Consider the following 27,997-nt stretch of genomic DNA (forward strand, 5'->3'; position numbering starts at 1 on the left):
TGGATCATGCCTTATGTAGAAAAAAACTTTTGGTATTGTTTGCTGATTATTATGAGTGAGCACCGCTTAACTTGCAACAGAAACAGAAAATCAAAGGAAGGCATGAATAGGTGTGGGATTAGAGGCTTTTTTATTTTTAGGGAGGGGGTGGGGTGTGTCAGAAAAAGGTGTGAAAGGGCCTACAGCACTGTTTACACATTAATGCTGATAGTTCACACCTTCAAAGAAAGATAGTGAGAATGAGACTGATGTAAGGGGAGTGGATCAGGAAAGAAGTCTCGATGTCGTCTGTAACAGTGAGACGACGTCTGTGTGGATGGAGTAATCTACAGACTAATTTAAAATGCCTAATTAAGAAACATTATCTTGGGATTTCTTTAAATGGGAAAATGACAAGCATTAGTGGAGAAACACATTATGCACACACTTTCTTTAATCTAAAATTAGTGGGATGGTAATTTCCTAAAAAAAAAAAAATGCACTTAGAAACATCCATAAACGTAACTAATAACTGAGCATTTAGCAGACGCCCTTATCCAGAGTGATGTGCAAAAGTGCTTTGAGTCTCTAATATTGAACAAATCAAACCTGGGTCACTAGATTACAATCTTAAGATACTATAAGGGACGGGGGAACTTTAACATGAAGATACTAAATAATAATAATAAAAAAAATTCACAATTTGTTAACAGTTAGCTCTACCACAGAGGCATCTACCATTTGTGTTAAAATGGCAACTAGAATTCAGACTCTGCATTATGTCTAAGTGGCACTGAACATGATTTATCTTGGTGTTAAAAAATTGAGTGTGTATCATGATCAAAGGTTAACATCCTGAAATGCACAGAAATGTACTCGCTACATCCAGCAAAATAAATAAATAAATTGCTCTATTACATGGTGTGAGGTAATTTGTTTACATGGTCTGAGTCCACTTTTCCTTTTATAACAAAGAACCTGTGCAAATTAGTTGTCATACTCTACTAAGCTACTCCTAGAAATTGATTGCCTCAATAACAGGCAAAAATGACAAACCATAAATCAGCCTTTTACTTTTTATCATGTTTATTACAATACATACATTTCACATTTGACCTTCTGACCCCAGGTGACCCTGCCCTGATTATGATGTGGCGGAGTTTGGTAGCGTCCAGTCCTCGGCCTTGAACTTCAACACTTCATTTCCTACTATCTGGTAGCACTAGCTCCACTGTCTAATCAGGGTGCAAAGGAAAATGTGTGACAATAATTTATGAATACAACATATGATATACTAATAATCACTGCAACTTTTAATAAAACTCTTTTTAAACTCCATTATTAATTAGCAACTGTACAAAGGAATGAACTCTTGGTTTAATGCAAGCTGCAATTTAAAAAAAAAAAAAAAAAAAAAAAAAAAAAAAAAAGTTACAAAAAATAGAACTTGCCGGAACATCTGGAGACCCAGGGAAGAGGGAGAGAGGGAAAAAAAACAACAACATGGAAGAAGAGTGGGTTGTTCTTGGTGTCAATTCAGTCTGGGAGGCAGAAAGATGGGCATTTTAAATTGAGCTGCATGAATAGTGCTTTTCCCTCGTTACTCAAAGAGCAAAAAAGGATCTTTTTTTCTTTCTTAAATTCACTCTTCCATACAAACAGGCACTGGTGTTGACAGAGAGCACATTAGGGCTATTGGGACAGAGACCACTGAACCATCGTGAACAGACATTATCTAATCCCTTCAATAGGCATGGACTGGGGGGTGAAACCTTTACAGTGCAACCAGAGAAAGCAACAAATGTGGAAAGAAGTCCATTAACCATTTAGCAACATTACAATTATTCAAATGCAGAGAGACAGAAACAAACCAGACAGAGTTTAAAGGTGGAAGTGTGCGTAGTCAGAAGTCAAGGATGTGCACGTGTGTGTGTGTGTTGTGGTCATTGTCTCTAGTTGCCCCCACTGGATCATCGACCGCCCCTACCCTCCATGCACGTACAGTACATGCTCAAGGCAATGGCTCACCAAACATTTTTCTGACAAGCAGGCGTCAGGATTTTTTTCCAAAAGCGGGTTTTAAAATCTGAAGTCAGATTTTTACATAAGGACATCTGACGACAATGAAAGTCTTCAGCTGGAGTTGGTGCTGATTAGGTACATTTTCTTTCTTTATTTTTTAACATTTGGATGACAAAAGCTTTTCTGATAGGCATGGCTTCCCATGGCTTCATCTACAAAACATATTTACAACATGGAAATAACATCTACAAGAAATCTACATATACACGGCCCCTGGCAAGAGCAGGTCCCAAAACATCTGCACCTCATCTGGCCCATAGCCTCCACCAATCATCCCCTCCCTTACCCTTCAATCCACAGCTCACCACAGCCCCATATGTGTAAGACTGGACCCAGAGCAGAAGAGAACACTAATTCTCCAGGGTTTTGTGCACATAAAAATGGATTCCTACTCATCCTCTTACTTCTGCTGTCCTTCTATTCAAAACCCACACCAAACAAACCCAGAGTTCTCAAACCATGAAGGAATTCTGATTCTTCAACTTTTCAAGTTCTTTAATTTGTTGTCTCAAAAAGAGTATCCTGTTAAAGAGAAAAAAAGGAAATAAATTAGTCTAGTAATATTCATATCCAATTAGTGCCGTATACTGAAAATAAGATATTTTAATACAAGCTTTCACCAAAACAATAATAAAAACGTTACAATAATTGTTTAGGAGGTATTTAAATTAATGTTTAGGAGGGAGCGGTTACCTCTGTTCACGCAGCGTGGCCTGGATTTCACACACTCGCACTAATGAGCGCAGGTTCTTCAGCTCTGTACAGTTTTCAGACATGTAAATGCTGCCCATAGTGTGAGCCTCCTCACGTAACCGCGATGCCTGAGAAAAAAAAAATTTTTTCATTGACACTTGTGCCATGCAAAGTGTCTTATCCCAGACAGGGCTGGTATTTAAAGCAGTATTGTGTGTCAAAAGGCAAGCTCTTTAGTAGCATACAATGGAAACAAAGAACACACCTGTACTAGAACTGAACAGGATTTTTTTTTTTTTTTTTTGCAAAAGAAAAAAAAGGTTAGTTAAAGAAGCAGGCTAGTTCCAGCCAGTTTTGTGCTCTAAACTAGTACCCTGGTTTAACACATTTTATTGCAGATTTGTGTTGCCAAAGAACATAGCATGATGGGGGCTTTTGTCACTGCTAGAGCGATAGACTGTGTTGGAAATAACAATTGTAGTTTCATTGCTGACCACAGGATGGCAGTCCAAAACCAGTCAGAAAATTACATCATAAATGCAATTATGCTAATGCCTGAATTGCTTTCATATTTAACATCTAATTCATTAGTTTGGTGCCATCTATTTTGTAAAATGGTCCTGGTTAACATTTCTGTAAACTGAACAGTTTACATAATACATACAGTGAGGAAAATAAGTATTTGAACACCCTGCTATTTGCAAGTTCTCCCACTTAGAAATCATGGAGGGGTCTGAAATTGTCATCGTAGGTGCATGTCCACTGTGAGAGACATAATCTAAAAAAAAAAAAACAGAAATCACAATATATGATTTTATAACTATTTATTTGTATGATACAGCTGCAAATAAGTATTTGAACACCTGAGAAAGTCAATGTTAATATTTGGTACAGTAGCCTTTGTTTGCAATTACAGAGGTCAAACGTTTCCTGTAGTTTTTCACCAGGTTTGCACACACTGCAGGAGGGATTTTGGCCCACTCCTCCACACAGATCTTCTCTAGATCAGTCAGGTTTCTGGCCTGTCGCTGAGAAACACGGAGTTTGAGCTCCCTCCAAAGATTCTCTATTGGGTTTAGGTCTGGAGACTGGCTAGGCCACGCCAGAACCTTGATATGCTTCTTACAGAGCCACTCCTTGGTTACCCTGGCTGTGTGCTTCGGGTCATTGTCATGTTGGAAGACCCAGCCTCGACCCATTTTCAATGCTCTAACTGAGGGAAGGAGTTTGTTCCCCAAAATCTCGGCCCCGGTCATCCTCTCCTTAATACAGTGCAGTCGCCCTGTCCCATGTGCAGAAAAACACCCCCAAAGCATGATGCTACCACCCCCATGCTTCACAGTAGGGATGGTGTTCTTGGGATGGTACTCATCATTCTTCTTCCTCCAAACACGTTTAGTGGAATTATGACCCAAAAGTTCTATTTTGGTCTCATCTGACCACATGACTTTCTCCCATGACTCCTCTGGATCATCCAAATGGTCACTGGCAAACTTAAGACGTGCCTGGACATGTGCTGGTTTAAGCAGGGGAACCTTCCGTGCCATGCATGATTTCAAACCATGACGTCTTAGTGTATTACCAACAGTAACCTTGGAAACGGTGGTCCCAGCTCTTTTCAGGTCATTGACCAGCTCCTCCCGTGTAGTTCTGGGCTGATTTCTCACCTTTCTTAGGGTCATTGAGACCCCACGAGGTGAGATCTTGCATGGAGCCCCAGTACGAGGGAGACTGACAGTCTCTTCCATTTTCTAATGATTGCTCCAACAGTGGACCTTTTTTCACCAAGCTGCTTGGCAATTTCCCAGTAGCCCTTTCCAGCCTTGTGGAGGTGTACAATTTTGTCTCTAGTGTCTTTGGACAGCTCTTTGGTCTTGGCCATGTTAGTAGTTGGATTCTTACTGATTGTATGGGGTGGACAGGTGTCTCTATGCAGCTAACGACCTCAAACAGGTGCATCTAATTTAGGATAATAAATGTAGTGGAGGTGGACATTTTAAAGGCAGACTAACAGGTCTTTGAGAGTCAGAATTCTAGTTGATAGACAGGTGTTCAAATACTTATTTGCAGCTGTATCATACAAATAAATAGTTTAAAAATCATATATTGTGATTTCTGGATTTTTTTTTTAGATTATGTCTCTCACAGTGGACATGCACCTACGATGACAATTTCAGACCCCTCCATGATTTCTAAATGGGAGAACTTGCAAAATAGCAGGGTGTTCAATTACTTATTTTCCTCACTGTATATTGTAAACTATTCACTGATTACATACAATGACCCCAATATGTACCAGTGTAATAAAAAAATAAAAAAAACAAATGTTCCTAAAAATGATTGTATTTAAAAGAAATAATAATAATATATATAACAAACGTTTATTGGTAATTAACATTTAAACTAAATGGTTATTGAAGTTGCAGTAAAACAGATTTCCTGCTACTTTTTTAAGCTGGACTGCAAAATATCTATTTTCTTATGAGACAGAAAATAATGTGTAAAATGCATGCACCTCAAGAATGTCAAAATCAGTGACTTTAATGATGCAACACCGCAAAAAATAGCTTAGACCAGAACTACTTCACCAAACCAAAAACAGTTTAGGGATTTATTTAAAATGAATCACTAACTGTCCTTTTGATTCAACCAATCAACAATTGGTATATTATTATTATACTATAGAATAGTATACATTTTCTGTGTTTACATAGATCTATAGAACAAATTATCTTCACACATGCAAATGAATCTATCGTTTAGCCCTATGGTTGTGGTAGGTGATAAAAAAAATGTGATTAAACCCGTGTTGTTGAATTGGCTCCTGTTTTGCAAATAATAAAGCTAGAATAACAGCCATTGTATTTGCCAATCTTTCACAATTAATCATTGCTGCCTATTGATTGCCTGTTTTAATATATACACATCTATCTTAATATATACTTTTTCTAAACTCTAAACACTTTATTAAGCACACTATACAAATACAGGGAATTGCTTCAACAACCTGAACTGTTCATGATAGAACTTCCACACATGGTGTGCACACACGGATGCTTCCCTCTCAATGGTCTTTTGAGTTAGTGTAGACTTTGTCAGCTCAAACCAGTCTGGCCATTATACACTGACTGCTTTCAGCATAGTAAGCCACTAGTATCAACACGTTTCTATCCACACAACTGCTGCTCACTTTTCTGTGTGTAAACTCTAGAGACTGGAGTGCACAAAACTAAAACCACCCAACTAGCTTTAACGATTATGCCAAAATCAATGAAATCAATTTCCCCCATTCTGATGGTTGATGTGAACAATATCTGAAGCTGTTGGTATCTATAAGAACTACCGCTACAGTTTATAACTGCAAGGCTAATTAGATTATTTAAATGAGTGAATAGGCACACATTCTTGATAAAGTGCTCAGTAAGTGAAAACACAATATGAAGACAGACTACTAAGCAAAACATTTAAAGATTAAATGCACAGTAAACACAGTACACAAAATCCCACCAAACCAGCGAAGCAGACAAGAGAAGACAGCAATGTACCTGTTTCTCAACGTGTTCTGCAGGCCAGCCTTGCACGTGTTTGATGAGGTTCTCGTTAAAGTGTGCCGCCAGTGAGGGGGTGAAGGAGCAGGCTTGTCTGGCCACAGCAGTTCCAGCGGGTACTGAACCCGCTGACCCTGCTCCAGCGCTCACGCCAGTAGTCTGACCACCACTGTTGCCATTATTACTGATGCTGTTACTGTTTCCAACATGGTTTGGACCAGGAGAGGGGCTTCTCTGACTACTGCTGGATAAAGAGCACAGAACAGACAGTGATGTTAAAATCCAAGTTAGAACAAAAGACTGTGTACCTGCAGGTGTGTTACAAAAACAAACAAGACATGAAAAGTTTAAACAGTTTCAGTTCTTCTGATAACATACAATGCTGCATAAATTTGAAATAAAGTTCTACAATTGGCCAAAAGATGGCAGTATAACATGCAGCTGGAGGTCTACCCACAACGGAAACTCTAAATGTTGTGATACATACATATGCACAAGCAACACTGCTGAACTGCTCATCTCCAACTTAGATCACTCAGGTATACAATTTCACTCAACTCCCGCATGCACACAGCAGTTCTCGCACCTGGAGTTCAGATTCTTGTCAAAACTGGGACCAGATGAACAGATCTAATGTGCATTTAACGCACATTTTTTGACACACACACACACACACACACACACACACACACACACACACACACACACACACACACACACACACACACACACACACACACACACACTGTTCATGATAGAACTTCCACACATGGTGTGCACACACGGATGCTTCCCTCTCAATGGTCTTTTGAGTTAGTGTAGACTTTGTCAGCTCAAACCAGTCTGGCCATTATACACTGACTGCTTTCAGCATAGTAAGCCACTAGTATCAACACGTTTCTATCCACACAACTGCTGCTCACTTTTCTGTGTGTAAACTCTAGAGACTGGAGTGCACAAAACTAAAACCACCCAACTAGCTTTAACGATTATGCCAAAATCAATGAAATCAATTTCCCCCATTCTGATGGTTGATGTGAACAATATCTGAAGCTGTTGGTATCTATACACACACACACACACACACACACACACACACACACACACACACACACACACACACACACACACACACACACACACACACACACACACACACACACACACACACACACACACACCTCTGCCGCTGCAGTGCCCGTGGGGAGTTGCTGTTGTCATGGTGTTTATCTGAGGGGAGGGGCTGCTGAGACGAGGGTGGAGGAAGAGAACTGGTCTTAATCCCCAGAGCATTCACCTTAAAAAAAAAAAAAAAAAAAACAAACAAACAAACAAAATAGATATGAGCAAAAGGCCAGGATGAGGATTACGATGTACCTGTACCACTTTGCACAAAAGATTCTGTAATTTCAGCCTGTGGCAGCCCACACTGTGTACCTTGGTTTGAGATGAGACAGGCGTGGTACTCAGTGGGGGTTTCAGGGTCGCTGTGTTTGTTTGGGGTGTACTTATCCTGGGGGACACATATGACCGCGGAGACGAAGCATCTGACGTCAGGGACATCGGAGACTGACTGGACTGCTGGGCTGCTCCAAGCAAAAGAAAAGAGACAAAGTAGGAAAGACTAAATTATTCTTTATTTTATTTAATAGAAATACATATTTTCTGTGCTTAATTGAAAATCATTTGAAAATCTGCTCAAACAAATGCATTAGCCCAGGCGAAATGTGTTTTGTTAAAATAGTCTGCTTCAGACAGTGTCTTCCTAATCAAGCTAATCATTACATCCTGATAGCCTGGGTAAAATTCTTGCTATACTTTTTTTTTTTAACAGCATTCTTTCAAATACTTCAAAACTACACCCCCACTTTAACAGTAAAGACCTTTGGTACATGCCTAATCTTTTGAAAGGCTGCTTTACGACACCGATAAACATTGCATTAACAAAACACACCAAATCACATTCTACGCATGTTCTACACACCAACTGAGGCATGAGGAAGCTTTTTTTTTTTATCTGAAACAAGTCATCAACACATTGACATGCCAATTAATTTAGTTCACCAAAAATGCATTAAGATATGACAAAACTGCTGTTTTGAACAGGGATTAAATCAACAAATGCAATACAATCGCCCAAACTGTTCCATCACTTCCTCAAACACAAATAATCTGTTGTGTTGTATTACGATTAACAAACAAAAAAGCAGGTGTTTAAAAGAACTGTTGTGTTTCTATTAAAGGTCATTGAAGAGACGTCTGATTGCACTACATTCATTTAATTATGGCAAATTCATGCTAATCAAGTTGACGAATACTCTGACAGATAAAACTTTTAATGTAAAGTAGTGAACTACAATTAAACATAAAGCAACAAACAAAAAATAACCCAAGGATGTATGGAGGTAAGGAGCCTTGACATGAAGCATCCATGACCAAGGCCGAGTTTAAAGTAAGCCGATACCTTGACTAGAGAGCTGAGCAGCCTGGGAGAGAAGCGTCGTGATGTTGAATGCGGACGGACCAGCAGTCAGGATCTTGTGGAGCATTGACTGCAGTGAAGCCTGTGTTACTGCAGCTGTGAGAACTGCACACAGAAACCAAAATAACTCAGCAAAATGAGCGCACACACTCGCCAATTACATATTTTTAAATAAATTATACTGTTATTAAACAAAATTCTTAATCATTCACATTGTAGCTACACCATGTCCAACTACTGGTGTCTGTTTCTCATCACCTAACACTACCCATGGAAAACAGGAGCAGTTCTTAGGAGGTTGTGAGGTGACTATTGATAGGCACGAGCAGTAAAATGTTACTCAGGATTCATAGTTATTTAAACAATATGTGCCAGGCACCATTCACCAACTTCATAGAACACAAACATTTGACACAAGAAGCAAACCAAGGTATTAAACAATTCGGTCTCTGGGAGAATTAACCTCCTTTAAATGACATTAGACCACAGTTACAGTTTGTATGACTGTATCTTTGACAACACTGTTATACCCTATAAAGTAACCCTACACAGTGAATAGAAAACCACTTATTGGTTCCGCTTTGAACTCTGGGTGTTCCAATCAGGATTTTTGGGGCCGATCACCAATCCCCTGAAGCTGTATCGTCCGATGCCGATCACTGATTACAGGGTCTATTTGAAGCCTTTTATTTATGCTACCTAATTAATAACATCAAATAGCATAACGTTTAAAAGTAGAGAAAAAATTAAAGTGTAGTTGTTAGGTACCCTAAATTATGTCAGGGCAACATTGATAACTACGTGAACCCGTCGTCGTCCCACATTAAATAAAGGTTGATGATTAATGCATATGAATTCTATTATATTTTTTCTAATATTTCTTTATGCTTCTTATGGTCCTTGCAGTAGGATTGCTGTCTTTGAAACATCTGTTACAGACAGCCGAGTGAGTCGCACTTGAGTTGCTAAACCGTCCCGCTCTCTCTTTCAAACCAACTTTGAAAACTGCTCATATTCCTTTATGTGGCTAATCTTCATAAAGGTTGGTGGTGTTTTGGCTGCTTCCCTCCTTGGTAGACATGCTGCAGATGTGCGTTTTGTAAATATGGACAAACATTTAATAAAGCAATGAAGCTGTAATACTGCTAGCTGAATCTGGCAAAAAAAAAAAAAGAGAGAACCTGGCAGTAACTTCACTACTGCTGAATGTCAATCACATCATACATGGGCCTGCATAAGTAGGAGCTTTTGGTAATGACCGTTTCAACAATTAAGGGAGTGGGGGAAGAAGAAAAAAAAAAAAAGTCTAATTTGTGCAAGAAATACAACCGAATTCAGTATAGATTTAAATGGTTATCTATAAATGCAACGTTCTAAGCTTAACAAAATTTTGTGCTAAGAACCAAAGCACCACATCAAATTGTTTCTACACCAAATGGTCAGAGTAAAAAAAAAATCTATGGTGTACTTTTGAACGCATCAAATTTTTACTATTCTGTAGTTTCACACAGTGCATCAAGGTTACCTTCATTGATCTTTGCCATATCCACACTGGCATTGTTCAGCTGCAGTGCCGTCTGTAACGCTGGGAGAAGCTGGCGTAAGAGGGAGGGGTCTTGTAAGATAGTAGGTGTAGCAGGGGACTGCATCACTGGAGAAACTGTAGATCCTGATGCAGAGCTAGTGGGATTGGCGGCACTTAGCCCAGACACAGCAGCAGACGAAGAGGATGGGGTAAGAGAGGAAGGCTTTTCCGTTGTAGCTACAGACTCTGCAAAGCATAAAGATTGAAATACCATTAATAAAAAAGGACTAACCACATGCTAACATTCAGGTTATATAGTTCTTTCAATGATGGTTTAGAAATGTCTATTAGCATACAAAACAAATCTCTCACTTCTCTCAATGGTGAAATACTGCCATAAGCATATATGAGGACAAACAACAAAAACGTTACTAGAAGTTAAATAAAGACCAATAGAATGGAAACGTATATGCGCTTCTTAAATTGAGCTAAGATTTAATACCAAACTACTTTAATATTGAAGCACAAAAACACCACAACATAAGCTTTGAAACTAATTGGTCTGTGCCAAAATGTCACCCATTAACAAAAAGATAAATTAGTATATTTTTTTATTGAATTTAAATATAGCTACTAAAGTATCCTTATTATTGCTCTACTATGTAACATTATGTCAGAATTTTGGGGAGATACTGTCCAGTATATAGTTGTGGACCCCTGGTTTAACACACTGTTTACAACAGCTGAATAAAAGGCCCAAATGGGTTACACCTAAACAGTACTTAAGCAATGTAAACTAATTTTGAAGGCATTTTGCATTAATTGCTAAAAACAACAAAAAACTTGCATGGAAGTCAAATGCTATGCTAGTATCTATGGTTACACAAAGGTTCTTGTTGCAGTAAAAGCAAAAAGGGACCAACTCCACATACTTATGACCATACTGTGTTTAAGGTATATAACCCTTAAATGTACCACTCAATTAGATGCCCTGAGTGCACATACATGCAGAAAGGTTTTAGCTTTATAGAAAGTGTTACACTTTTTCATGATAAATAAGCAGCTAGGAGTTACTAAAAAATGCTCAAGATTTGTTACTCTCCCTAATGTTTTTATTTTTTCCAATCTGGTTTCTAAATGTTACTTTCTTTTCAGCATGATTGGATAAAACAATGCTTTAACACCACCTTCACAAACTCACGACAGTAAATCTGCTTTTTAGATCTGTGATTAAAAGGACATGATTTTGTCTGCACTGTTTGCACTCGGTTGCACACGATGCACTTTATGTTGCAAGGACACTTACTTTAGTCATTGCTCTGTGTTTTATGTAGCCTTATGTTTTGTGCTGTAGCTCTATGTTGTTTAATGTAGCATCAGGGTTCTGGAGGAACGTTGTCTCGTTTCACTGTGTACTGCGTCAGCTATATATTGTAGAAATGACAAAAGCTTCTTGATGGGGATTTTATGGCGTTTTATATTGAAATAATAATTTATCAATAAAATATAATTATTAATTATAAAATTAAGTAAAATGTTAACAGTACAGTACTGTATAAAGAAAATAGAATTTAAATTTTTCTCGTTTCACGAGGATTACTATATTGGACAGAAATCTGGGGTGAAAAAGTTACATAGAGATAGACTTAAAATTTGACCATATTTACTGCTCAACCACTGACAAAACCAAAGGCGCAAGAATCGGCACAACAATTTTCGTGACCAAGTTAAACTTAATAAACGGCAATATGATCCACTACAACTTATCGGCCACGACATGCTAAAGATGGTGGTCCTACAGCTTTTTATCTTTCATCAAGATGCTCACAAAGCTGTATTTAGAGAAGCAGTTGTATAGCTTATAGATTTGTATTGAACACACAGAGCATGTACTGTATGTTAACATAACATTGGTCCACATGCTGAGCTACAAAAATTATTTTAGGCTTCAGCACTTTAGAAGTCACATTGCAATGCAAAGTTTCCCCTGGTATGACAAAATCTTAACAGAGGTGCTTACAAATTGTTTCACAGTAAAATAGCACAGAGAGAGCGCGACATACGATGCAAGTGGAATAACTGTGGAAAGCAACTATAACCATTAAACAACATCTTAGACATTCCAAACACACACACACACACACACACACACACACACACACACACACACACACAATGCAGCTATTAGCTTCCCCCCCCCCCATCCATTTCATCCACCTACTTTTGGTTACTGACCGATCAATGACAACAGATTTGGAGGCACGACAATGACACTGGAAAGGGACTCGGAGGACACTGCACTGCATTGCAGAAAATTGTGTCCTTTATTTTTTTCCATGTCATACACTGGTACAACAATACAGACAAAATAGAATTACAATAGTTATAAAAGCAGAGAAACACAGCTGAAGTTTTATTTCTGCCACGTCTCAGCACAATCCTATGGCAACCGGAGAAGAATCTCAAACTTGCTAAACAAGGAAGCTGTTCTGCAGCAACCAGGCATGCACTAAACACAATCTTACCACAACCGCTGCTTGCTCAGAGCTTTACAAAAGTGCACCACTGGGAGCTCTTAGTTAAGCTCAAATATCCATGGTAATACACAATTAGAAAAATCACAAATGACATTTCATCCCTAAACACGTGCAAATACTTAAGATCCTCTCTTCAGGAACATCAGTGTGCTCAATGTCAGCCACAAATATAACCAGAAGTTTCTTCAAACAAACAATGTTCAGAAGAAAGAAGCTTTGTAAACAGAGGTGCAACATTTGCCAATACTCACTGGTAGGAGTAAAGCTAGTGGGAGTGGCCTGCATCACTTCACGTCTGTAGTCTCTGTCCTTAGGGAAGCTATTGACCACTGCTGGTGCTGCGGCCATCTTTGTTGCCTCCTTTTGTCTCTGTTCCCTGTATCACACCAGAGAGAGAGAGAGAGAGAGCGAGAGAGAGAGAGAAGAAGAAAAAAAGAAGAAGAAAAAAAGAGCGACAATTCATGAGGGGGAGCAAGAGGGGGAAAAAATAGGCCACATGGATGTCAGGAGAGACAGGCTGATCTATAATCATGTTTTTTCCACTTAACAGTGCAGTAAGAATTCCACATTGTCATTATTTCTATTGCCTAATAATTTTTTTTTTAAATAAAACTCTTGCTGTAACCAAGTACCCATGCTGAATCGGACTGCCCTTCTTGCCAAGATACCATATGTACTGAGCACAAATATATGGGTACTATCAGAAATGGTGTGCACCATCACCCTGGCACAAACGAGCCACGAGTCATTAGTAATATTTAAAAATGCAAATTAGAAAAAAAAATTTGAAAATGTGTCTGCTGAAGTTTATGCTAACTTTGGAGTCATCATCCCAAATTTCTTAAAATTCCTTTTAATAAATATTCATATTTAGTGTGATGTTACAGCTAACTCTGGCCAGTACCAATGCAAAAGTCACCAATTTTTAAAGGCAGAATTACTGTACATGCTCATTTGAGAATATTTGAGTTCCAGCCACAGTAGAGGAATTACAACATTTGCACTCAATGTTTTTTTGTTTTTTTTTGCACCAAAATTAACTAACTAAAGTTTGGACTCCCTGCACCTCCTTCTTAATAAAAGTCTTGTGATGTAGCATCAGCACACTTAGTAATCAAACTGACAATTACTAGTCACCATTTCTGAAACATCAAAACTTATTACATTGCAAAACTAGGCAATACTCAGCTCTCCTCACAGACATGACTGTACAAGGATAAAGTGACTATTTCGTCCCAATGGCAACCCATAACAACCACAACTTCATTGATCACAAACTCCTATAGCTAAGAAACCGAAAACTGGAACAAATGATGACACTTGACATAAAAGGGGTGCTATTTACAGAAGCATGCGTGTACCTCTCCAGCCACTCTTTGGGCTTCTCCCACTGTGACACTTCTGTTCTACAATTGTAGTAGTACTTCTTCCCTGAAGAGCTGATATGCTCTGACCAGTCATCTGCAGGATCGTATGCCTGTGGGGAGAGAGAGACACAAATAAATTTAACAATCAGATATAGCTAAAACTAAGGTTGAAACGATTCCTCAAGTAACTAGAGTAACTCAATTAAAAATATTGGTGGCAAATTATTTGCCACAATGCTTCATTTAACTGACCAGTACTACTGACGCACTACCCGCTAAACTCTGGCCTGCTCAGGTAAACACAGAAAAAATTCTGCAGAACAAAAAATAAACAGAGGAACGGGGAGAAAACAGCAAGGAGAAGATTCTGCCCAAAGAAAATGGAAGAAAGTTTCCAGTCTGGAAAAGTCTGAGATTATTTCAAACCAGGACAAATAAACCACCGTACAGTGCAGTTACCGTTTTTTAAAGTATTTTGAAATTGATTTTTATATTCCATTTATATACACAGTGCGTTCAAAATGTCCCTCTGAAGTGGCCGTGTAGAGCAGGTAGTAAAGCACATGTTTAAAGCCGGCAATAAATACACTGATTTTGCTTGCGGAAATTTTCAAGCAGTTTTTCCAAAGACAAGAAAACCACATCGCGATACTGTGCAAGATTTAATAAATAAATACATGAGTGAGAATAATTATGAGTTTTATTAAATGAATATATAATTTGATGTAATATGGCAATTAAATGCAATAAATGGGTTTAGGTTTTACAGATATTCTTGTATGCAATTTTAGCAATAAAAATGTTATAAATAAAATAAATAAATAAATAAATAATTTGCTTAATTTAGGAGGCCGGTCTTATTTTCTCTCTCTTATTTAATATTGCTATTAAATAAAGAAAAAGTACTTCTTATCTGATTACTCAATTAATCGATGGTATAAACTCGATTACTAAAATAATCAATAGCAGCAGCCCTATCTAACACAACATTCATCCAACACTATGATTGAGTCATGAAATCAAATGCATACCTTTGCATTCTTTTAACAGATCAGAATACAAGCATGTTTGAAACTTTGATTCTTAAAGCATTGTAAATCTTTCTAACCATTTTCTCTCCAAACTAAGTTTAAAATTTCTATACAATACGTCTGCCAAATGCCACGAATGTAAATTTACCATTTTGACCTTTAAGTTAACAAATGTATATTTGAAGATACCCTGAATATTCTGCTAAGGCTGGGTGCAGAACTAAACAAAAAGTAAAAGAATTGTGGAAAAAGCTGAATAGTTCACAAAGCACTGCGAATGAAGACAGACAAGTGGATGAACACATGCTCACAAACGTTCAAGGAAAGGGTCATTTTTGCTACAACACCGCAGCAACTAATAACAAGGTCAGACTGTACATGCCAAATCACCCGATTTCTCCGTCCACTGATTCAGACTCTCAATCTGCTATACGCCTGCAGTCTCTCTCTCTCTCCTTGCTTGAACTGTTTATGAAACAAATTGCCCAAAAATGTTTTAAACGATCATTATGGTGGTTGCGTCAAGTCACTATCGGTTACAGTGTCCTGTGGCATGAAAAATTTTTTATATCACCACAACATGCAACATGGGAGTTTTCATGCAAAAGTCCTATTATTTTGAATGGTTCTTCAACCCAGGCAGCATGAGTAATTTTTCGCTTGTCAAACTTCACCATTTGGCCATGTGTCAATCATTGCTGAAATCCAATTACATTGCCCAAGCCTACATAAATTGTATGCCGACAATTAGATATTTGATGTTTGCCACTGTGCCAGTGGTGAGAGAGTGGAGGGTGGAGCCGGACGGAACAAGCGTTAAGTTTCAGTCCAGCGACACCAATAAAGGGAAGAACGTCGAGATGGAAAAAAAGAACTTTTGCCTGTCTCTTTCCTCCAGTGTTGAACCAGTGAGTTTGCTACAGTCACATATCGAGCACAGTCTATTAGCCTGCAGCATACCTACAATTAATTCATGAATGAGGCCATACAAAAGGACTACTTCAAAAGTATCAGAGTTAACAGGAAAATCACTTGACTAGGTCATTCATTTAAATATATAATAAAAAATAAACAAATATTTTTGATGATAATTTATGATACATTTAAATCAACTTATAGTTGCCGCCTCAATTCATTACACGACAAAATAAGTGTGAGTTAATGGCTGTAATTTACATTTTTATTTTTTGGATTGATTCACAAAATATTTTGCATAAGCAGAAACAAAGGAAAAATAATTGAAGCAGAAGCAGGCAAGTGGTAGAAATAGAGACAGCCAACATTACAGAAACAGATAGAGGCAATCATGAGGAGCTGGTAAGAAACACTGAAATGAGTGAGAAACGAGGAGGAGGGGAAGTTCAAGGGAGCAAACCAGAAAGCACACGAGGAAAAAAGTTGCATCCTGATGCAAGCGTTTGTAATATTAGGTAAGGCAGATACTGGCACATCACCCCTGCAGAATCTTTTACCAGACAGCAAAGGCATTATTTAACAACGCTTTACACCACACAACTAAATCTACGCTTTCCACAAAATCTGTTTTACAAAAATCCTCAAGCTCATAAAACATGACCTGTATTCCTTAAACAATTTTTTTTACTGGTAGTTACGATCAGCTAGGCAGATGTTTAAAGATACAGTGTAGTGTGCAATGTGTATGAAAACACAGCAAAACAGCCCAGTGAAAAAAGTTTGCATTCCACGTTTAGATTTTTTGTGTGCGTATCCTGCAATAAGGCAGTAACATACAAACATCATTCCTGTTATTAGTAAGAAAACATCTGTAAAACCTAGAACACCTAGAACTATCTTGTTGCGATAAGTATGTTGTCCCAAAAGAGTGCAACCTTTTGCACATTGCATATAAAAGAGTAGATTACAGAAACCAAAACATCAAAAGCACGCAGAGGCAAAACACTGCAAAGCAAGATGGTCTGATGAACAGAAGCTTTTTACTCCATCTAGAGACAAAATGATTTAAGATAGAGCATACAAGTATCTAAATATAGCAGCCCCTAACCTATTCCCAAAACTCATAAAAGAAAAAATATGATGCATTGTCACATTCATCAAATTCTGAGAATCTTTTAAAAGAGTAATTTTTTTTTAATGGCACATGCATGTTGTAAAAGTAGGCAAAACAAAAGTTTTTGTATAAAACCTATTATAAAAAATATTACAATGACATTAAATTTAAAATCATTAAATAAAAGCAATGAGAACACATTGTTTGTGCTATAGAATCACCACAGCCTCCTCTAAAACACACAACTCAAACACTTAAATTTCAGGGAGGATTTGCTGATTTTCCCCTCAATCGAATGTATGAAGTAATACTGAGGTCAGAACTCAAGAATAGCTGATATAGTGCTACTTTATATAATAAATAAGCATCAGCTTTAAAAATTTAGAAGTAGGTGGAGAAATCGGTGATTTACTTGACATTTGGAGAATCGATTAAAGCAGAACTGGAAGAAAACAACAAGTGTTTAAATCTAAATCCACAGACAGATGCAGGGGGTTTCATCACAGAGGTTATGAAAGACAGATCTAATCAAAACACTGAAACATTGTTAACATAGCGTTAATGTAGTACTTTCGAATCTTTCCCCTCTAAGATTACCAACAGAAAGGGACAGATGGTCAGAACACAGGAGGAGGTTGACAACAACAGACAAGGACTGGACTTTTAAAACATCCAAGCCAATTTATGTAAAATTCTGCAGTCATTATGGCTCTCCACACAACTATGGTTTTAAAACAACTTCTCTTTACTTTGGTCAATTTTCTCAGACATGCAGAGGCCACCTGTATCCAGATGTGCACAATACCCCTGAACCTCCAAAACAAAAAACAAGCTTCCCTGTCCATCTGAAAGTAAATGCAATTTAAGGTAGCATCACCTTTACTTTCAACTTTGCTATAGAACCTGTTGCTGCATCAGTGACTCCTGCCTGACTTGCAAAAGTACAGGAACAAAGGCAAAGAATATATAAAGTGACACCTAATTCTTAATGGCAAAAAGGAATGCCTGAAATACACACACAAACAATTAAGGACCTATTTCTGACCTTGAATTATATGTATTGGCATTTTGCGGCTCAGAATTGCACTTGCATTTCAATGTCTCTAAAATGTGCAAGTTAAATAATTTAATCATGTTTAAATTACTGCAATATTCAGCAATTTCGCCATTTCTCGTAAAACTCTAAATAGGCATCAATCTCTGCTGCTACAGTCCTCAATTATACCAAAGTTCACTTTTCAACACACATTATACCACTTTAACAATTAATAATAAAACAACCTCTGATACCAAACCATACGGCTAATAACCCACATTTTGGAATGACATCGTCAAAGACCTTCACGTCCTGCTCACATTTTAAGACAACTAATAACATTCCGTTTGTCCAAACGCTTTCCCTTTTTCTTCCTTCTGTGAAACAAATCTTATCACTGGTGGCGGTCTTTAAATATAAAACAATAAAAAAAAAAACAGTGCTCATAAAAAAAAAAACCAATAATATTAACATTCAAGCACCACATGCCATTTTCCTGACCAATCAAACAGTATTCATGTGTGAAAGCAATACAGTGGAACCTCGGAGCTCGCGAGGGTTAGGGACCAAGACCGGTCGCGAGTTCCAATTTTCGCGACCTTTTGATACGCCCCTTCCAACCCAGTAAAAACCCAAAGAACACTATATGAAATCGATTTAAATGAGTAAATAACACTACTTCACTCCATAACACTTAATTATTAGACAATTTTAATTAGATAAACCTTGATTAGAAATGTTAAAACTAGCGTTTTGAGCAGCTCGCGGTTGCTCACGAGCCGATCTGAATGAGAGTCGCCGGTCGGAATAAAAGTCGCGAGCATGCGAGGTCGCGAGCGCTGAGGCCGCGAGCGCTGAGGCCGCGAGCTCCGAGGTTCCACTGAATTTGACAAACACTGTCGCAATCGCAATCAGCCAAATGAAAACAACTCTCAAAACCCAATAAATAAATAAATAAATAATAAAACCCCCACACAAACACTACACCAAAATGAACTAAACAAAATTGTTCACTTGAGTAACTAACAGCAAAGCAAGGTTTTTATTTACCATTAACTGCAGCAAATCAGAAACAGCATTACATCAGTTATGTCTTTCAAGCAAAATATAATGTTTTGATGTGCATTTCCTCTTTTTATGTTTTGTCAACTGAACTAAACATCAACCGTGTGAGACAGATTGCACATGTTAAGAGCACAAGCTGAGTATTCCTATTGAGTGGAATCACATTAACAGCACTTAGAGTTCAATATTTTAGTATTATAGCCTTTGCTATATATTATTTTAATAAGAGAGTATTCTATTGATTATTCCAACTATTAATCGAGTATTCGGTTAAAAAATACTTTTTTAATTAAAGAGCAAAAACTAATATACAACTGAAAATAAGATGGGAATGTTAAAAATTAACAAGTTAATTGCTTCCTTTTTAGAAATATTTACAATTTATTGCTGAAATTGTGTACAAGAATATCTGTGAAAACTAAACCCATTTCGATGCCATATGACATCAAATGCAAATACATGAATAAAAAAAAAAAATATATATATATATATATATATAAAAACTAAAATCTCCCACCTTCATAATTCTGTAATCCATTATTTCCAACGAGACAGAAAATAAACGGTGTCTATAATTGTTATGCAAAGATGTTAAAATAACATTTCGAATACAAAAAAAAAAATTTGTATATTTATTAAAATTTATAAATAAAAATACAAATAATTTTCAGATTAGGAAAAATAAAAAAAATACCCTGTACTGTGTTTTCTTTATGTTTTAGTTTGAAATGTTTGCAAACTTTGTCGTTTTCTTTGGCCTGAATCCTATGGAAGGCCATTTCCACCAATTTCGAGTTTTTTTTTTTCTCAATGAAGTTTATTTCTCACAATTCTGACTTTTTGGTGTGTCCACTAGTAACCACGTTGTTGGCCTGTAGTTTCACGCTGTTGCGGTGTATAAACAAGGCCGCTTCTGCGTCATCTTTCTTGTTCCGTGTCCTCCAGAGCTGATTGTTAAGAGTTCTCTCCAGAGATCAGAGTCTTCGTTTGATACAATGCGATTCTATTTATGCTAGTCTATATTATTTTCAACGTGTAAAGTTTTCTGGCACTACAGAGGGGCTGACCCAGCCTGATTGGCTAAATTAGTCAGAATTATGAGAAAGTCAGAATTAGGCAAACCTATGAATCATCTCCTCGTCCCTGTTTTCTTCCTGTTCCTCCATTTTTTATTTTATTTTGCGTATTCTGTGTTAACCTGTCCAGAGCGCGCCAAACTTTAGCGAGTGGTGCGGCAGTAATAATGGTTCACGGGGAAATACAGTGCTTCGCATGTAGATAAATGGACTAAACTAAGCAAATTATTTGCCTCGCTAATTTTTCTGTATTTGAATTATGTTATTTTTAAATCTTTGCATAACAATTAGAGACACCGTTCATTTTCTGTCTCGTTGGAAATAATGGATTACAGAATTATGGAGGTGGAACCGTGAGTATGATTCTTAAAAAATTACAGTCTAAAAAAATGTTATTATCTCACGTGTATGCACTATGCAAATAAAAAGACAAGCAGGTACTTACTGTGTCTGATTTGTTGGGGTTCGAGTGAGAGTTGGAGCTGTGCAGAGAACTGTGGTTGTGAGAATTCTCTTGAGGGGAAATACTGGTACCTGAAAATGTATACATAAATATAAAAAAACTATTTAAAAATTACATTCACAAGAATTCAAACGCAACAAAATAATTACCTGGACTAGGCTCTTTTGTAGTCAACTTAAGATTTATTTTTTTTTTAAGCTGCTATTGGCTGTACAAAAAAGAAAAGCACTTCTGCTTCAGTTCAAGATTCTATAGCACCAGTTACATTAAAAATGGAGGGCTCATGGTCATGAATAAAGGAATTTCTCTAATGTGAACATATACCAGAACAGTGAAGCTATTGATTATATGCAGAGTAGAACAACGTGAGTGATACCACAGCAGTGCTCAATTCTTAAGTCTGATTGGTCTGGTGTTGATTATCTACATCTATATACAAGTGCAGTAATCTAAAGCATAAAGCTAAAATTAATGTTCCGTTATCTTAACAGAATCATATGAAACATTACGTTTTAATAACAGCAGCATCCGGTTCAACCTGTTCAACATCAGTGTTAATCCGGTCATGTGTTATACCACAACACCTCTCAATCCCATATTTTATTGGTCACCGGCTACATTTTCGATAACAGCATGCACTGCTTCATCTGCAATGCTTCACCCTCCTGCTGTGTGGGAAAAATATACCGAAGCATTTCTGCACTTGTAGCCAGTTTCCTTCCACAAGCAACTTGATATCCCTAAAGGACTAGCCTAAGAGACAGACACACGAACAAATTCATTTACACTGTTTGGATGTTTAGCAGCAATCTGTGCAATGGTTTCATGCACAATATTAATTATATGAACAACGAATAAATTGAGTAATTAGAGTACTTTGTTTAGTTCATTTAACTACGAAGCACTGCGTTTCCCTACGGACCATCATTACTGACACACCACCCGCTAAACTCTCACAGTCTCATTTATAAAACGTGGCTGGAAACGTGCGTACGCCCCTTTCCATGCAAAGGTTGTGCGCACTATATGTCTGGCCAATTCCCCTTCTTGCCTTCTTCGTTTTCACGTTGTGTGTACGCAGAACTCAGAGTTTACTTACAACCTGTGTGTGGAAAGAGGCATACGCACGTTTTCAGCCCTGTTTTGTGCGTACTCTACATTTATAAAGAAGACCCCTGGACAAGTTAACAAAGAAGCTGCAGAAGGGGGGGGGAATAGGGAGAAAACTGCGAGGGGAAGATTCAGGCCAAAGAACACAACAGAATGTTTCCAAAGTTTGGGATCATTTCTAGGGCTGTAACAATTCCTTGAGTAACTCAAGTAATTTGATATAAAATCCACTTAACTCCACACGGAGCTCAGTAGAATACCCGATTATTAAAATGATCAATAGCTGCAGCCCTAGTTTGCACTAAACATTTATGCATGGCATGTAGTGTCCTAGTTAGTTTTGTGTTAGCACATGTTCATTTATGTGTTATGTAGCACCTTGGGCAACTTTCATTTGTTCCACTGTACACAGAGTGGATTTGTGTTGAAATTACAAAAGCCTACAGAAAAAAGCAACAAACTAGCTAGAGCCACTATAAAACTAACACTGAAGTTCTTTGTAGTCTTGAAGGAACTAACTGTCAGCTGTGAGGTCACAGAAAATGAATAAAAAAATGATTAACGCCTGACTAATCAAAAATTCAACATCGATATGGTAATTTTTTATCAGCTTGACAGAAAAAGTACTGCATGCAGAAAAGGCTCCAGATCTCACCATGTCTTGTAAAATTAAGACATCACATCCTTCTAAAATACCTTTTAGCAGCAGGGTAACAGAACAATAGACTATTTTAACCACATTATTTTCTTTTCATTTTTAACTTTTACACAAATGCCTCAAAAAACTGAGCATTGAGCATCACAAAAGTACTATTATGGTACAACATTATGTATCTATTCTGAAGTTTGTTCTGGTACATAAATATGATCTATAACTCTCCAAAATATTTAAGGAGAAAAAAGCAAATATCAATTCCGATACACAGGCCACAGATTTCTTTCAAAATACCTGAGTACAACCACCATGCATTTAAAAATGTATTACTCTACATACAAATGCTATGCCCAGGGATTATAATGCAATCTGCATACCATCTCCCAGCTAGCACCCAGGTGGTGGAATGAACTTCCACTGGCTGTGGCAAAAGAAACAGCTGAGTCACTGTCTGTATTTAAATAAACATTAAAGGCCTACATCTTCAACAAAGCAACTAACCGGGCACCAAGTTTAAAAAGCAAATCTGTGCTTGCGTCATCTCCGTCACTGTACTACCAGTATTTACAGAATCTCTAGCAACGTTCTAAATTGATCATTCTTGGACCTTGACGCATTTACACTAACATGAGGATGCAACCTTCGCTTAAAGACTACAAAGTCTTAATGAACAGTCCATACTGTCAAGCTAATAATGAAGTTATGAAATTCTGTATGCTCGTGACCTTCATCGATAATAATAATAAAAAAAAAAAAATTCCCCAGAATTTTTTACAGGTCCATTTAGGAAAATTCAGGAGCGCTGATATTTTAATTTCACGATACAGCCGAAGTTGGGGGGGAAAGCACCATGAAATTAAAGTACAAAAAAGGATTGAATAGTATTGAAATATGTAGTGCTTCAGCACAAGACAATAAAGTTTTCCTCATTTAAGGCTGGACATCTAGAGACGCCATAGTTTATGCACTCTTTCCTATACCTGCTCACATAGTCCACAAAGAGTAGAGTGACATACGTCACATCCTTAAGTGACCGGCATATGCAAAACAATTCATTGTCAGCATATTATACTATAACAGAATACGCAGATTTCGCATGTCCTCTTTTTTTAACTCCACGGAATCCGCACAACACTTTAGGCAGTAAACACTATTTAAAATCAAAATCTACAAAACAGTCATGCTTTGTGTGCCTGGAGTTTCACAGAGCAGCATTTGCATGGTTGTGACACTCATGTAAACAGAAAGTCAAACAGGCTGCACTGCTTCATGTCTTTTAGAGGGGTGTGCTGTAATTACTGCTTGCCCAACTTCAGCGGTCCTTCTCCTCCATTTTTAATTAACAAGGCTGAACATTTCAAGTTAGTTTCCCCTTATAAAACTTAAAGCTGCTGCCCAGACAAAAACACAGGTTTTTATGCTTATGTGATGTGTTTACTATCGAGTACTGATGATCATTACTTATAACAAGTTTCAATCACACTGAGGCTCAACTCTAAGTGCATGTAAAAAGAGGATGGTTTGGTGAGGTCGACATCATGGCTGGGTGTAAAGACCCAAAAATCACAAAAACAGAGTAAACAAACTACCTTGCACATTCTTATGCCTTTAATAATTCATTTAATGTAGGAAGCACTGGTTTTAAATCTCATGAAAAACCTGAATTTGTGTTACTACTTTAACCTCTGCAAAATACTTGCTCTGGTATTCTAGCCGATGCATGTAGAATGGGTATTAGGCTACACTATGACTTGGTTAAAAATAAGATGATTTCCTGTATGGGTATTAAAACAGAGATTTCAAAATACAATTTATTTAAGAGATGAAACTGAAGAGTGAGAAGCCCCTAAAAATCTAACCATTTAGTTTCAGTTCATTTCAATCATCTGACTGAAAATAAGCGAGTGACTTGAAATGGCTACATGTTATTGTTTTAACAAAATATCTCTGAGAACCAATGCACATTTAAACATAAAAAAAATAAACAATCTACATCGTCAGTTTCAACAGTCGTTTAAGAGGATAAAGAAAACGAAGCGAAAAAAATCATTAGAATGAATTATACAGGAGAAACATCAAGTCACCGGTTTCATCTGCTTATCGTTACACTTCATTGACTACACAGGTATGTTGCAATTTAAGAGCTGAAAAAACAATGTTTTGAGTTGATTTTTTTTGAATATGCGATATCCACGCGCATCTTGGTACTATTTGGGGGAGTGAAAGTTCCCAAAAATGGGTCAAACGCAGATATCTGCAAGAATTGGGAAAGATTTCCACAGGATAGAAGTGGAAGTTTGTATGCTTTCATCACCCGATATGGTTTCATGCACAATATGTACATCTCATGTTAAGATTGGTATATGAGCTCTTCCCATGCAAATCTAAAGAAGCCTGAAACCTCCTTGAACTACTGTCTCACTCACATTTGTTTGCATTTTAATTTTGAAGCATCTATATTTTTAAGTAAATCCTTTTCCACGGGATATTACAGTGTCTAAACCAAGGCGTTAAACCTGTTATTTCGTCAGGATATTTTCTGACAAAAGATGGTGATATATAAAGACTAACTGTAAACCAATAATCAACAATTCAGAAATATTCTATCAAGAAATTCATGACACCAATTCACTATAGAAACAGCTACATTTCCAAAAGCAAGTTTTTTCTGGTTAAAATAATAAATGCTCCCCTTTCTGCAACAATTTCGGACCATCGTGTTCGCTTTCGAACTAACGATACGCTATTGGAAATGGTGTCAGGAAACGTTTCGCTCCTTCAGAGAACTCGAGTCATATCTACCCTTCAGATGCAGCTGCAAACCCCTGGTAATGTTTGTACAGATATACTTTATCACGCTGTGATCTAAATCTACACTCCTAATTCTGAAGAGTACATTATTTCTTTTACTCATTTACTTCAATCGGTTTCGAGTCATCTGTTCGAGTTCTACGTTTACAAGCTAAATTTGCACTCACTAATTCGCTATTAATGTAAATTTCTTAAAACGTGCTCCCCGGTTCTGCACTTTAGAAGATTGCTGAGCGGTACTGAAACTCGAATATCACCGACACTTAAATGACAGTGTAAACATGGAAAAAACTAAATTAAATAGGGCTCAGAATCTACTGCCGCATTGCAGATAATGTTGAAACATTTATATTTTACTTTAGGAATCCATTTCTAAAAACTTTTAAAAGAAGCTGCCAGGATTGCTACTCGGATTGCCTATTTACTGTTAAATGAATTACATTCTCGGCCAATCAAACTCTCAGACTCCAGACCACACCACGGACAATGCTAAAGAAATAGTATAGAGAATTGATCAGGTTAAAGTTGAACAAGTTTCAAAGATTTTACCAAACTGAGACTGTACTGTAAGTGCATGTAAAAGAGGGTTATGTCTACATCATGGCTGGGTGTACAGACCCAATAAGCATGAAAACACAGAGTAAACAAATAGACTTCAACGTTCCTTATGCATTCTAACAATTGATTTAAGGTAAAAAAAAAAAACCTGTTTTATTTCAGCACAACCTGAATTTGTTACCCCTCATTTTCAGCACAATACTTTTTCTACTGTGCTTGCCAATGTATCACGCTACACCATGACTTTGTACAAAATAAGGCAGGTTTCTGTATGGCTATTTTAATACAGTTTTGAAAAAAAAAAAACATTTTATTTGAGAGATGAAAATTAGAGGCGAGAATCTTGGATTGCAAACCATTAAGTAAGCATCGCTTGGTGAAACTGGTCCACTTTGTGTGTATGGGATAAGGTGTGTGTATTTGTACCTCCGTCCCTGTCTCTGGCCCTGTGGAGATGTGTGGATTTTGCTCTGCTGTGTGCACTGCTCTCAGTGTGCTTGTTGTCAGGACTGTCTGATCTGCGCAGTATCTTACATGGTGGAGTGCCATCATTGCTCTCACGCATCTTCTCATGCCTGTGGTCGCCACCTGGGTGACTCTTCGACGTGTATTTGAAAGTCTGCAAAGGGGGAAAGAAACAACACATTCCTGCCTTCAGCATGGGCTCACTGTGCAGCCATACACCCTATTACAATATCTGATAGAGACTTCCATGAGGGCTTTACATTCATAAACATTCAGGCAGCGTTTAACATAAGGTTGAGTCATGATTCGATTCCCACTGCAGGGTGACATTTAACACGAGCAGTAAAACGGGGGTAAAAGGGATAAACAATTGTGGGAAAATAAATGACGGCTATATCTAAAATACCTCAGATCCAACGTCTAAAAGCTGTTTGTGTAGATAATACGGTGTATTCTTGACATGTAGTCAGAGATAGTAAACGGTAAACACCGGTCATGTTATTTCTTCGCAAATGTTTTCGTTATGAACACGACAGTTCAGCGAACAAACCACGCCGAATTATTTGGTGGTTTTCATAAATTAAGGCTTTTGTTTAACATTAAACTGTGACCGTTACACATTGAGACATTTGGGCCTTTTTCTCAGGCAGCTAAGTTCACAGCTTGCCGCTAGCATGTAGCTCACGGAACTCGTTACGCCGCAAAGCGAAGCTTTGGAGCCGAAGGTAAATTCGACGGTCGGTCGGTCGGTTTACAGGATCATTGAGAAGAAGAAATGTCCAGCTGTATATGCTGCGTGTTTGTTCGCGACATAAAAGACATGGTCGAATTGAGAGTTTGGTGCCTGTTCTGGCGCACAGAGGCCTGTAATGCTCCAGAAGCCTGCGCCAGAGTGGCCCTTTTAATCTGATTTGTTTGAGCCTAGCTTAGCGCTAACCTGGTAGGGCTGAGAGTCCCTTCGGTCGTTGCACCTAGAAATAGAGAGAAAACGGATTAGAGAGAGCAAAAGTCGTACATGTTTTGCAGTTAAACATTTGACTACAACGCAACAGCTCATTACGCATAACAAGCTAAGTTTTTACTTATTTTGGTTTGACTAAAAATGGCGGACTGTCAAAGAGGAGAAGGAAAAGAAGGAAAAAAATCGTAGTGCAAAAAAAATAGAGGTCTTTACCCATCGCCGAGTCTCGGTTGTTTCCTTGTATACATTACCATCAATGCCGTGTTAGTGTGTGCGTGAAGTAGATGTGAAAGATGGGTTGCTTATACTGGGTTTTGTTTTAGGCTAAATCAAAGACCCGATCTCATCTATTATTTCAACAGTTCTTGGCTGTGCGAGTCGCTCTCGGCCTCTGTTAGTCGGAAGAGCGCCCTCGGTCCATGTCCCTCTCCCACACCAAACTCTCAGTCTCCACATTGCACCGCCCCTTCTCGCTTACATCCGGGCGATTCTCAACACACATCACTCCGCCCCGTTTCCCCCTT

The 27,997-nt window shown here is 37.8% G+C and overlaps 2 protein-coding genes across 3 annotated transcripts in view; one reads left to right on the forward strand and one right to left on the reverse strand.

Moving 5' to 3' along the window:
• map3k8 (mitogen-activated protein kinase kinase kinase 8) overlaps nt 1–27,997 on the forward strand; it is a 178,704-nt gene that overhangs the window by 97,446 nt on the left and 53,261 nt on the right. The gene's annotated exons all lie outside the window — the stretch shown is intronic.
• On the reverse strand, nt 1,048–27,980 carry waca (WW domain containing adaptor with coiled-coil a). Of its 2 annotated transcripts, none has more exons than XM_083556140.1 (13): nt 27,687–27,980; nt 27,450–27,483; nt 26,474–26,666; nt 20,896–20,984; nt 14,208–14,323; nt 13,098–13,222; nt 10,310–10,555; nt 8,767–8,889; nt 7,740–7,888; nt 7,484–7,599; nt 6,300–6,543; nt 2,755–2,882; nt 1,048–2,583 (listed from the first exon to the last, which is right to left on the reverse strand). In XM_083556140.1, the coding sequence occupies exons 1-13, from the start codon at nt 27,725–27,727 to the stop codon at nt 2,514–2,516; spliced, it is 1,674 nt and encodes a 557-aa protein (XP_083412266.1). In that variant the 5' UTR covers nt 27,728–27,980; the 3' UTR covers nt 1,048–2,513. The 2 variants fall into 2 exon arrangements, with proteins under 2 accessions (XP_083412266.1, XP_083412265.1); XM_083556139.1 differs by having other exon boundaries at nt 6,300–6,546.

The sequence above is a fragment of the Silurus aristotelis genome (assembly GCF_946808225.1).
Source record: "Silurus aristotelis genome assembly, chromosome: 12".
NCBI classification, from domain to species: domain Eukaryota; kingdom Metazoa; phylum Chordata; class Actinopteri; order Siluriformes; family Siluridae; genus Silurus; species Silurus aristotelis.

What these genes read in the sequence shown, in the direction of transcription:
- waca (XM_083556139.1), bottom strand. Translation starts at nt 27,727, where the DNA reads ATGGTAATGTATACAAGGAAACAACCGAGACTCGGCGATGG. An exon ending in CTGTCTCATCTCAAACCAAG is followed by an intron (nt 7,600 to 7,739) that starts GTACACAGTGTG and finishes TTTTTTTTTAAG; the next exon opens with GTGAATGCTCTGGGGATTAA. An exon ending in CAGAACACGTTGAGAAACAG is followed by an intron (nt 2,883 to 6,299) that starts GTACATTGCTGT and finishes TTTTTTTCTCAG; the next exon opens with GCATCGCGGTTACGTGAGGA.